The 10,970-nt window shown below is 53.6% G+C and overlaps 2 protein-coding genes and 1 pseudogene across 3 annotated transcripts in view; 2 read left to right on the top strand and 1 right to left on the bottom strand.

Annotated features, from left to right (window-relative positions):
* SEMA4B (semaphorin 4B) overlaps positions 1-7,665 on the top strand; it is a 46,151-nt gene extending 38,486 nt beyond the window's left edge. Inside the window, exons 9-15 of the mRNA XM_017861218.1 lie at positions 1,240-1,421; positions 1,519-1,669; positions 2,645-2,855; positions 2,959-3,074; positions 3,332-3,498; positions 5,578-5,663; positions 5,925-7,665. Coding sequence (XP_017716707.1) covers positions 1,240-1,421; positions 1,519-1,669; positions 2,645-2,855; positions 2,959-3,074; positions 3,332-3,498; positions 5,578-5,663; positions 5,925-6,664 — 1,653 coding nt within the window. The 3' untranslated portion in view covers positions 6,665-7,665. The remainder of the gene's footprint in view (positions 1-1,239; positions 1,422-1,518; positions 1,670-2,644; positions 2,856-2,958; positions 3,075-3,331; positions 3,499-5,577; positions 5,664-5,924) is intronic.
* LOC108521406 (uncharacterized) lies at positions 6,996-7,640 on the top strand (annotated as a pseudogene).
* Positions 7,666-8,251: 586 nt separating the features above from the next.
* CIB1 (calcium and integrin binding 1) overlaps positions 8,252-10,970 on the bottom strand; it is a 4,441-nt gene continuing 1,722 nt past the window's right edge. Inside the window, exons 3-7 of one of the 2 annotated variants that reach the window (XM_017861217.1) lie at positions 10,438-10,546; positions 9,580-9,730; positions 9,319-9,437; positions 9,142-9,230; positions 8,252-8,507 (exon numbers count right to left, since the gene is read on the bottom strand). In XM_017861217.1, the coding sequence (XP_017716706.1) occupies positions 8,486-8,507; positions 9,142-9,230; positions 9,319-9,437; positions 9,580-9,730; positions 10,438-10,546 (490 nt within the window). In that variant the 3' untranslated portion in view covers positions 8,252-8,485. Of the gene's footprint in view, positions 8,508-8,858; positions 9,231-9,318; positions 9,438-9,579; positions 9,731-10,437; positions 10,547-10,970 lie in introns of those variants that run through there. The other variant, XM_017861216.1, reaches the window with a different exon arrangement.

Below are 10,970 nucleotides of genomic sequence, written 5' to 3'. Positions count from 1 at the left end.
TTTTGAGACGGAGTCTGGCTCTGTTACCCAGGCTGGAGTGGTGTGGCCGGATCTCAGCTCACTGCAAGCTCCGCCTCCCAGGTTCACGCCATTCTCCTGCCTCAGCCTCCCGAGTAGCTGGGACTACAGGCGCCGCCACCTCGCCCGGCTAGTTTTTTGTAGTTTTTAGTAGAGACGGGGTTTCACCATGTTAGCCAGGATGGTCTCGATCTCCTGACCTCGTGATCCGCCCGTCTCGGCCTCCCAAAGTGCTGGGATTACAGGGTTGAGCCACCGCGCCCGGCCAACTGTGTATTTATTTATTTATTTTTATTTATTTACTTTTTCCTTTTTGAGACAGGGTCTCACTTTGTCACCCAGGCTGGCTTGCAGTGGTGAGATTTCACTGCAACCTCCACTGCCCAATCTCAAGCAATCCTCTCACCTCAGTGCCTCATGTAGCTGGGACTACCAGCATGCACCACCATGCTCAGCTAATTTTTTTGTATTTTTTAGCAGAGACAGGGTCTCAAACTCCTGAGCTCAAGTGATCCACCCACCTTGGCCTCCCAAAGTGCTGGGATTACAGGCATTAATAATATAAGTGGCCGGGCGGGGTGGCTCAAGCGTGTAATCCCAGCACTTTGGGAGGCCGAGACGGGCGGATCACAAGGTCAGGAGATCGAGACCATCCTGGCAAACACGGTGAAACCCCGTCTCTACTAAAAAAATACAAAAAAACTAGCCGGGCGAGGTGGCGGGCGCCTGTAGTCCCAGCTACTCGGGAGGCTGAGGCAGGAGAATGGCGTAAACCCGGAAGGCGGAGCTTGCAGTGAGCTGAGATCTGGCCACTGCACTCCAGCCTGGGCGACAGAGTGAGACTCCGTCTCAAAAAAAAAAAAAATAATAATAATAATAATATAAGTACAGTCCCGACCTTGTGCTTATATTATTAACTCACTCATGAACATGGCATGAGGCTGTTTTGGGGTCCTTTGGCTTCCTTATTTGCTCAGCAGTGAATCGCAGCCTCCTTTCCATATTTAGGAAGGCTCTGCTTGGTCACGGTAAGGACCATGCTCCTGATGGACGTGTACACTGCCTCCAGGTCTTCCTGACTTCAGATGGAAGTTGGTCCTGGCCTTCTCCTGCCCTTCAGTCCTGGTGTCTGGGGTGGGTCCATCGAAGCAGTCCTGTGCCATGCATCCCTGTCATGGCTCAGCGTGTGCCTAAGCCCAGCCCTTCCGCCTCTCCTTCCAGGGTGATGAGGGTGGAGAGCGGGTGCTACAGCAGCGCTGGACCTCCTTCCTCAAGGCCCAACTGCTGTGCTCACGGCCCGACGATGGCTTCCCCTTCAATGTGCTGCAGGACGTCTTCACCCTGAGCCCCAGCCCCCAGGACTGGCGTGACACGCTTTTCTATGGAGTCTTCACTTCCCAGTGGTAGGGTCCCCAGACCTCGCTGGAGATGGAAGGGTGAAGAGTGGCTGGGACTGGGGCCCCCAGGGCTCCTGGGTTAATCTGGTTATTTCCTGTGCAGGCACAGGGGAACTACAGAAGGCTCTGCTGTCTGCATCTTCACCATGAAGGACGTGCAGAGGGTCTTCAGTGGCCTCTACAAGGAGGTGAACCGTGAGACGCAGCAGTGGTACACTGTGACCCACCCGGTGCCCACACCCCGGCCTGGAGCGGTGGGTACTGGCTTCCTGTACCCAGAAGGGGTGCTAGGAAGATGTGGGTCCCCACACCATGCTGGAACCAAGGCTGCCTAGCCTCGGGCAGATCACTTGGCTTCTCTGAATCTGTTTTCTCATCTTTAATATGGGACATAGGCCCAGGCCTGCTTTGTCTACTGGGTTAGAGGTAACTATGAATGTTAGAATGTCTTCAGTTCTGTTTCAGGATACAAGTGTGTCCCCATCAGGGCGCTTGCTGCAGGCTGCTACAATCATCTCTTCACTTGGTCCTCTCCCCTACTCAGCTGCAAGCTGCTTATTTAATTATCAAGTGACTGAATGGGCAAGCTGTGGGGAAATAGTGCTTTCTTCCTCCCTTCTAGCCTAACGGGCTACCCTGAAAGCAGACCTTGAGACAAGGATAGATGTGCCAAATGGTTTATTAGGGAGGTGATGCCAGGAAGCAGCATGAAGGAATAAGGTTGAGAGGAGGAGGGAGGGAAACCAAAAGAGGGTGTGTCAGCAAGCCGTTGTTGCTGTGGGCAGCTGGAGCTGGGTCCCGCTGGAGCCCCTGACAGATGGTGTGGAGCACCTCTCAGAATTTCAGGAAGCCCCAGGCGGGGCAGGAAGGAACTGCCGACTGCGCTGGGGCGCTCTGCCCAGCCAGGGCTTCCTGAGAGCACTGGTGAAGGGTGCGGAGGAGCAGGGAGTGTGGTCCTGGTTCTTGAGGCCCCTGGGCATATGAGGCTGGGGTGGTAGGTGGGGAGGAGACACAGCAACGAAGCCCTCCAAGCACTCGGTTTCCCCATACCCTGGGCTTTGTCCTTGCTCCCTCAGACGTGCACGCCGGCTCTGTAGAGCACTGCCAGGGATGTACCCTGGCTCCGGGCCGGGGGACAGACACTGCTACTGTCCACTGGGAAGCAGGGCCCCCATCCTGCCTGCTGCCCCCAGGTGTGGCTGGCCTCACGCCGCTGCTTTCTCCTCTAGTGCATCACCAACAGTGCCCGGGAAAGGAAGATCAACTCGTCCCTGCAGCTCCCAGACCGTGTGCTGAACTTCCTCAAGGACCACTTTCTGATGGATGGGCAGGTCCGAAGCCGCATGCTGCTGCTGCAGCCCCAGGCTCGCTACCAGCGTGTGGCTGTACACCGCGTCCCTGGCTTGCACCACACCTACGATGTCCTCTTCCTGGGCACTGGTGAGTGTCTGCAGCCCAGCAGGCTCAGGGGAAGGGGTGCACGTGGCCAGTGGGTCATGGGCGGTGGGGTCCACCCTGGGCCTGAGTCCTGTCTACACCCCAGGTGATGGCCGGCTACACAAGGCGGTGAGCGTGGGCCCCCGGGTGCACATCATTGAGGAGCTGCAGATCTTCTCATCGGGACAGCCTGTGCAGAATCTGCTCCTGGACACCCACAGGGTGAGCAGGCCAAGGAGGAATCCTGGCAGGGTGCTTGCGGGGGTGCCCTCCATGAGCACCAAGCAGTCCCCACCCAGCTTCTCCTCCCTTGACTCAGCAAGATGTAAAGATACAGGATCCAGCTATTAGAAAGTGGGGTCGCCGGTTACATAACAGGCCTCTTGGGGGTGGCTTTGGGAGGCATACAAGCTGGGTGGCCATGGGTGATGGCCCTGGCTGCCCGTGCCCACTTCTCATCCCCGTGTCCGGCTGTGCAGGGGCTGCTGTATGCGGCTTCACACTCTGGCGTAGTCCAGGTGCCCATGGCCAACTGCAGCCTGTACCGGAGCTGTGGGGACTGCCTCCTCGCCCGGGACCCTTACTGTGCTTGGAGCGGCTCCAGCTGCAAGCACGTCAGTCTCTACCAGCCTGAGCTGGCCACCAGGTGAGCATTCCCAAAGGCCCCTTCCCATCTGTCCAGCGCTGCACAGGTGGCCTCAGAGCACCATCCTGGGCCCTCCTCGGGACTGCCACATGGCCTCATTTATGTCCACTGTCTCAGGATAATTATTAATTAGCTCTCCTGCTTCCTCTCAAGTGCAATTCAGACAGGAAGTTATGTGTTTGTCTTGGCTACCTGTAAAATGAGGACATGATTTGGTTACATATGAAGTACCACAACTTTGGAAAGCCTTGAAAAACTGTGGATTAGTATGTGAACGTGCTTTAGTAACAGTAGGGCTGTGAAATGGTCCATTAACAAACCCAGTAAAAATTGGTTTCAGAATAACCTATTTGGGTTATAAAATGTTCATTTAGAAAATAGGGATGAACACAAACAAAAACTACCCTCATCCCACCACCTAGAGAGAATCACAGTGAGATTTTCATATATTATCCTCTCAGATTTTACTACATATGTGTATAGAAAACAAAAATCCTTTTATTTTATTTTATTTTATTTTACTTCATTTTATTTATTTATTTATTTTTTGAGACAGAGTCTTGCTCTGTTGTCCAAGCTGGAGTGCAGTGTCACAGTCTCAGTTCACTGCATCCTCTGCCCCTGGGTTCAAGCAATTCTCCTGCCTCAGCCTCCCAAGTAGCTGGGATTACAGGCGCCTGCCACTACACCTGGCTAATTTTTGTATTTTTAGTGGAGGCAGGGTTTCATCACATTGGCCAGGCTGGTCTCGAACTCCTGACCTCAAATGATCCACCCACCTTAGGCTCCCAAAGTGCTGGGATTATAGACATGAGCCACCGTGTCTGGCCAAACATTCATATATTTTATATAACATTGGGAACTGTCCTGTTTGTAGTGTTCTTGCTTCACATATGGATACACCTGGTGTCAGTTTTTACAAAAACCAAGTGAGTTTTGGTGCGTATGCCAGGAGGGACACCCCAGAATGTTAACTGTCATGATCACTGGCTGGTCGATGCTGTGATTTTTGTAGTGCTTTCATCCTTCATGCCTGGTTGAGTTATCTGTCTCCTGAGTGTGTCCAGAATTACTGTCCTTTATTTTTTATTACATAGATGTATGCATGTGCATTGTTTTCAAAAAAAGATGAGAACACATCAAAATTTTTTTAATTAAAAAAAAGAAAAAAAAAAAAAAGAAGAAAAGAGAGAGATCTGTACATACAGATCCCAGCTGTCCTTCCAATATTTTTCTGAGGGTACATACTATTATTATTATTATTATTATTATTATTATTATTATTATTTTTGAGACGGAGTCTCGCTCTGTCGCCCAGGCTGGAGTGCAGTGGCCAAATCTCAGCTCACTGCAAGCTCCGCCTCCCGGGTTTACGCCATTCTCCTGCCTCAGCCTCCCGAGTAGCTGGGACTACAAGCACCCGCCACCTCGCCCGGCTAGTTTTTTATATTTTTTAGTAGAGACGGGGTTTCACCGGGTTAGCCAGGATGGTCTCGATCTCCTGACCTTGTGATCCGCCCATCTCGGCCTCCCAAAGTGCTGGGATTACAGGCTTGAGCCACCGCGCCCGGCCTTTATTATTATTTTTTGAGACAGGGTCTCTCTGTGTTGCCCAGGCTGGAGTGTAGTGGTGTGATTACAGCTCACTGCAGCCTTGACCTCCTGGGCTCAAGCGATCCTCCAACCTCAGCTTCCCAAGTAGGTGGAACCACAGGCGTGCGCCACCATGCCTGGCTAATTTTTCTATTTTTTGTAGAGATAGGGTCTCGCCATGTTGCCCAGGTTGTCTTGAATTCCTGGGCTTAAGTGATCTACCAGTCTTGGCCTCCCAAAGTGCTGGGATTACAGGTGTGAGCCACTGTGCCCGGCCACTGAGGTACATACTGTTTATGTAATTAAAGGAAGTGTTATCTTAGCTTTGACTTGAAATAATGTGTAGACAGAGGAGATGCTGACTCCCGTGGGTGGGGAATCAGCTCAGGAAAGGCCCTTGCCCAGGCCCAAGTCTGCAGTGAGGGGTGATTGAATGCGGGCTCAGCGGACTTCCTGGCCAATCCCAGAATTCTCTCTGGTCCTCAGGCCATGGATCCAGGACATCGAGGGAGCCAATGCCAAGGACCTTTGCAGCACCTCTTTGGTTGTGTCCCTGTCTTTTGTACCAACAGGTGAGGTGCCCCCTCAAAAGATAGAGGAGAGAGGTGGGGACAAGTCTGCTTGGAAGGCTCCCCCAGGCACAGATGTTGTAAATGCCTTTCCTCACATCCTTGCCCCCTACCCCTGTAAGCAGGTCCCCAGGAAGACTCAGTCCCAGGGGTCCCCAGAGTTGCCCATCATGGCACCAGGGGCATAGCGCAGAGGGAGGCAGGGGAGCTTGGAGCTACTGTGGACACTGGCACCTCCCTACCCCATGCCTTTTCTGCCTGCAGGTGAGAAGCCATGTGAGCAAGTCCAATTCCAGCCCAACACAGTGAACACTTTGGCCTGCCCACTTCTCTCCAACCTGGCCACTCGACTCTGGCTGCACAACGGGGCCCCTATCAATGCCTCGGCTTCCTGCCATGTGCTACCCACTGGGGACCTGCTGCTGGTGGGCTCCCAACAGCTGGGGGAGTTCCAGTGCTGGTCACTAGAGGAGGGCTTCCAGCAGCTGGTAGCCAGCTACTGCCCAGAGGTGGTAGAGGACGGGGTGGCAGACCAAACAGATCAGGGTGGCAGCGTACCCGTCATCATCAGCACATCGCGTGTGAGTGCACCAGCTGGTGGCCAGGCCAGCTGGGGTACAGACAAGTCGTACTGGAAGGAGTTCCTGGTGATGTGCACACTCTTTGTGCTAGCCGTGCTGTTCCCAGTTTTATTCTTGCTCTACCGGCACCGGAACAGCATGAAAGTCTTCCTGAAGCAGGGGGAATGTGCCAGCGTGCACCCTAAGACCTGCCCTGTGGTGCTGCCCCCTGAGACCCGCCCACTCAACGGCCTAGGCCCCCCTAGCACCCCACTTGATCACCGAGGGTACCAGGCCCTGTCAGACAGCCCCCCGGGGGCCCGAGTCTTCACCGAGTCAGAGAAGAGGCCACTCAGCATCCAAGACAGCTTCGTGGAGGTATCCCCGGTGTGCCCCCGGCCCCGAGTCCGCCTTGGCTCAGAGATCCGTGACTCTGTGGTGTGAGAGCCGACTTCTAGAGAACGCTGCCCTGGCTTCAGGGGCTGTGAAAGCTCGGAGAGGGTCAACTGGACCTCTCCTCCGCTCTGCTGTTCGTGGAACACAACTGTGGTACCCAGCCCTTGGGAGCCTTGGAGCCAGCGGGCCTGCTGCTCTCCAGTCAAGTAGCGAGGCTCCTACTACCCAGACACCCAAACAGCCATGGCCCCAGAGGTCCTGGCCAAATATGGGGGCCTGCCTAGGTTGGTGAAACAGTGCTCCTTATGTAAACTGAGCCTTTTGTTTAAAAAACAATTCAAAATGTGAAACTAGAGTGAGAGGGAAGAGACAGCATAGAATGCAGCGCACATGGCCGCTCCAGTTCCCGGGGCGCTGGGGATGCGTCCAAAGTGGTTGAGACAGAGTTGGAAACCCTCACCAACTGGCCTCTTCACCTTCCGCCTTATCCTGCTGCCACTGGCTGCCCTGTCTCACTGCAGATTCAGAACCAGCTTGGGCTCCGTGCGTTCTGCCTTGCCAGCCGGCCGAGGATATAGTTGTTGCTGCCATCATCCTACCACCTCAGGGACCAGAGGGCTAGGTTGGCACTGCAGCCCTCACCAGGTCCTGGGCTCGGACCCAACTCCTGGACCTTCCGGCCTGTATCAGGCTGTGGCCACATGAGAGGACAGCGTGAGCTCAGGAGAGGCTTAGTGACAATGTACGCCTTTCCCTCAGAATTCAAGGAAGAGACTGTTGCCTGCCTTCCTCCATCTTAGCGTGAGAACCTGTGTGTCGCTTCCCACCACACCCACCCTCTCCATTTTTGAACTCAAACACGAGGAACTCACTGTGCCCTGGTCCTCTCCCCAGTCCCCAGTTCACCCTCCATCCCTCACCTTCCTCCACTCTAAAGGGATATCAACACTGCCCAGCACAGGGGCCTGAATTTATGTGGTTTTTATATGTTTTTTAATAAGATGCACTTTATGTCATTTTTTAATAATGTCTGAAGAATTATTGTTTAATCCTGGCTCTTCTTCTTCAAGGACAGTCGCTTTTTGAGGTTGGTCTAGTTCTCTGAGTTCTGAGGGGTTCTGAACCTTCTCTGTGCAGGGTCCAGTGAGCCAGTCAGCCTAGCCTGGCCAGCAACATCTCCCTGTGGGGTGGCTCTGAGGTGGGGAGCTTAAGCCACTGATAGGCAGAGGCAGGGGGTTCATTGCATTTACCTCAACCCCTTTATTCTGCATCCCCAATTCAGTTTAGCAAGGGTAGGGACACAAGGGTTGGGATGGGATGGGATGGGATGGGGGCCCTTTGTTAAAGTTTTTAATTTTCAAATCATGCAGTAAAATAGACTTTACTGATGTACGGTTCTTTACATCTTGACACATGCAGAGACTCGTCTAACCACCACCCCAGTCAGGATACAGGAGAGCACCACCCCTCCTGCTGCCCCTTCATCCTCACACCCTCCCACGGGGACAGCCAGCACAGGTGTGGCTTGACTTCCCACTGGCCCCTGCTCGATATGCTGCTTATTCCTAGGATGATCGAAGGCTCCTAGAAGTCCAGTCCTTCCTCACACCAGCGTATCTCATATCACACACAGGGTCAAACTTCTAAACCTTTATTACTGATTAGTACAAACACAAACGGAGCAATGACAATGGTAGTGAGGAGAGGCCCTGACAAGGAGGGCCACCCCTGCCCAGGGTAAGGCTGCACAGTGCCAGCTCCAGACTGGGCCAGTGTGGTCCGCGCTGGCAACACAGGCTTGATCTTGGCCACAGCTCAGCAGTAGAAAGGTTCTTGGACAGGGTGCCAGGACACACGCTGGGGCTGCTGTCACAGGACAATCTTAAAGGAGCTGAACAAGAGAAAAGGGGTGGGTTTTCTGCTGGAAGAGGAACTAAGGAGAAAAATGACCAGAATGGGGCCCAGTGACCCCATGATCTCAAAGCTGGTGGCAGTTGGAGTTAGGGGGTCTAGCAGGGAGGGAGTGGTGGGAGAGGTGTCAAAGGCGGGGAGCGCTTGCACCTTGAGCTCTGGAAGGCTGAGAATCTGCTCGAAGGGCACTTGTGCCAGAAGTGCCTCCTCCACGCTCCGCTGCTCCTGGGGAAGGAGCTCACAAACTTGACCCCCCTTCTCCCTTTAGACCCTTCTTTGGAATGAACTGTGTCCCGTGTGTCAGCCCATTCTGGAAGAACTCCCTGAGACATCCAGAGGGAGCTTTCTGGACCCACACACAGGGTCAGAGCTTCTAAACCTTTATTACTAATTAGTACAAACACGGAGCAATGACAATGGCAGTGGGAAGGGGAGAGGCCTTGACAAGGAGGGCTGCCCCTGCCCGGGGAGAGACTGCCAGCTTAGCCGGCCCTGTGTGTGTGGACTGCGGCTTTCTCTCACCCTGGCACCACCTCCTGTAGCAATGTCCTAGGCCCAGAGGCAGCAGATCGGGACCTGCAGGTACCCAGAATGCAGGGGCACCACTGTCATACCTGGCAAAGTCTGGAGAACGGGAGATGACGTGCTGGAACTCAGAGAGGTTGATGGTTCCATCCCTGTCAATGTCAGACTCCTCCAGGATCTGGGAAAGGGAGAGTTTCAGGCCAGAGCCCCAACCCCTCCCTCCCACTCCCAGGCCCAGCTGGGGCAGGGCCTGTTCAGCTGCTCACGTTGTCAATGAGCTGCTTCATCTCAGATGCACTAAGCCGTGTGTCCTCGCCCTCTCCCGTGAGGCAGTTCACCAGCCGGCTCAGGTCTTCTCTGTTCAAGGTTCCATCATCATCAAAGTCTAGAGAGCAGACACAGGAAGCCAAAAGACACGGTTGGGAGGGGCTCTGAGGTTCCACAAGCAGCGCCATTTCCCAAGCAGGGCCACCACAAAGCCCATGTGGGAAGGGGTGGTGTCCTGCCGGGCTGTTCCTGGTTCTCACCGAAGATGCGGAAGGCATAATGGGACTTGATGTCCGGCGTGGCTGTGTCACTGAACACACTGAGGAGATCCAGGAAGTCCTCAAAGCTGAGGCTGTCTCTGGTTGGGGAGGTGGAGAAGACCCTGCAGATTCGCTCCTTGAAGGGGTTGGCCTAGGAGAACAAATGCCACAGGATGTGGCCCAGGTCACTCATTAAACCCTACGAGAAACTTGAGAGAGCAGGTCACAGGACCGGCACCAGGGAGCTCAGGCTCGTGGGGGTGAACGATCAGTGCTTTGGGGCCAATATGGAGGGCAGTGGGGGCACAGGAAAGCAAACTGACCCAGTTAGGGAAGGGACTGATATGGCTTCCTGGGAGTCAAGTGTTTAACCCAAAGGCAGGTCACATACAACATAAGTATGGGCAGAGAGGGAAGAAGAAGTCATCCTAAACAAAGGGAATGAGATGGGCTGGTTATTTTAAAACACAAATATTTAATTGAACAACTATTGTGTTACAGGCACTGGGCCAGGCCCTTTGCACAGAAATTTCGCAGCAGCCCCACGGAGTGGCAATCAGCCTCTAAAACAGGGTTCCTCAAACTTTAATAAGGTAACTCAACTCCTCTTAAGGGATAAAACTTCTTTGAACTTCCAAGATTGTGTTCTAGAATCCCCATTTGAAAAGCACCATTCTAGATAATTTTGCCAGGTGATTTTGGTAAAGTCCTTGTCCCCAGAAAATTAGAACTAAGGAGAAAAATGACCAGAATGGGGCCCAGTGACCCCATGATCTCAAAGCTGGTGGCAGTTGGAGTTAGGGGGTCTAGCAGGGAGGGAGTGGTGGGAGAGGTGTCAAAGGCGGGGAGCGCTTGCACCTTGAGCTCTGGAAGGCTGAGAATCTGCTCGAAGGGCACTTGTGCCAGAAGTGACTCCTCCACGCTCCGCTGCTCCTGGGGAAGGAGCTCACAAAACCTCCTGTGGGCTCTGGTAGAGAGAGGGGAACTGTTGGTGTTCTCAGCAATCGGTTTCCCTGTGTGTTCATTCCCACTCCTTGCCTGCTGCTCATTATCAACCAGGTGAGGAGCTAAAACCACATGCACAGAACTTCCGAGTCATCAGGCAACAGTAAGCAAAAGGACATGTCACAAGGCAGTACAGCCTAGGAGTCTTTTCTTGCAATGAGTATTTACTAAGCATCTACTATGTGCTGGGTACTGATTCTAGAGATCCCTGAGGGATGAAGAGGTTGGGGAAAAGGCCAGAAGTTGGCCCTAAAGAACTGGCCAGGCACGGTGGCTCACACCTGTAACCCCAGCACTTTGGGAGGCCAAAGCGGGCAGAGCATTTGAGGTCAGGAGTCTGAGACCAGTCTGAGCAACATGGTGAAACCCCTTCTCTACTAAAATAC

Source organism: Rhinopithecus bieti, unplaced genomic scaffold, assembly GCF_001698545.2.
Source record: "Rhinopithecus bieti isolate Rb0 unplaced genomic scaffold, ASM169854v2 scaffold_57534, whole genome shotgun sequence".
In the NCBI taxonomy this organism is placed as follows: domain Eukaryota; kingdom Metazoa; phylum Chordata; class Mammalia; order Primates; family Cercopithecidae; genus Rhinopithecus; species Rhinopithecus bieti.
Note: the sequence above shows the minus strand (reverse complement) of the source record. Positions and strands in the feature narration are given on the sequence as shown.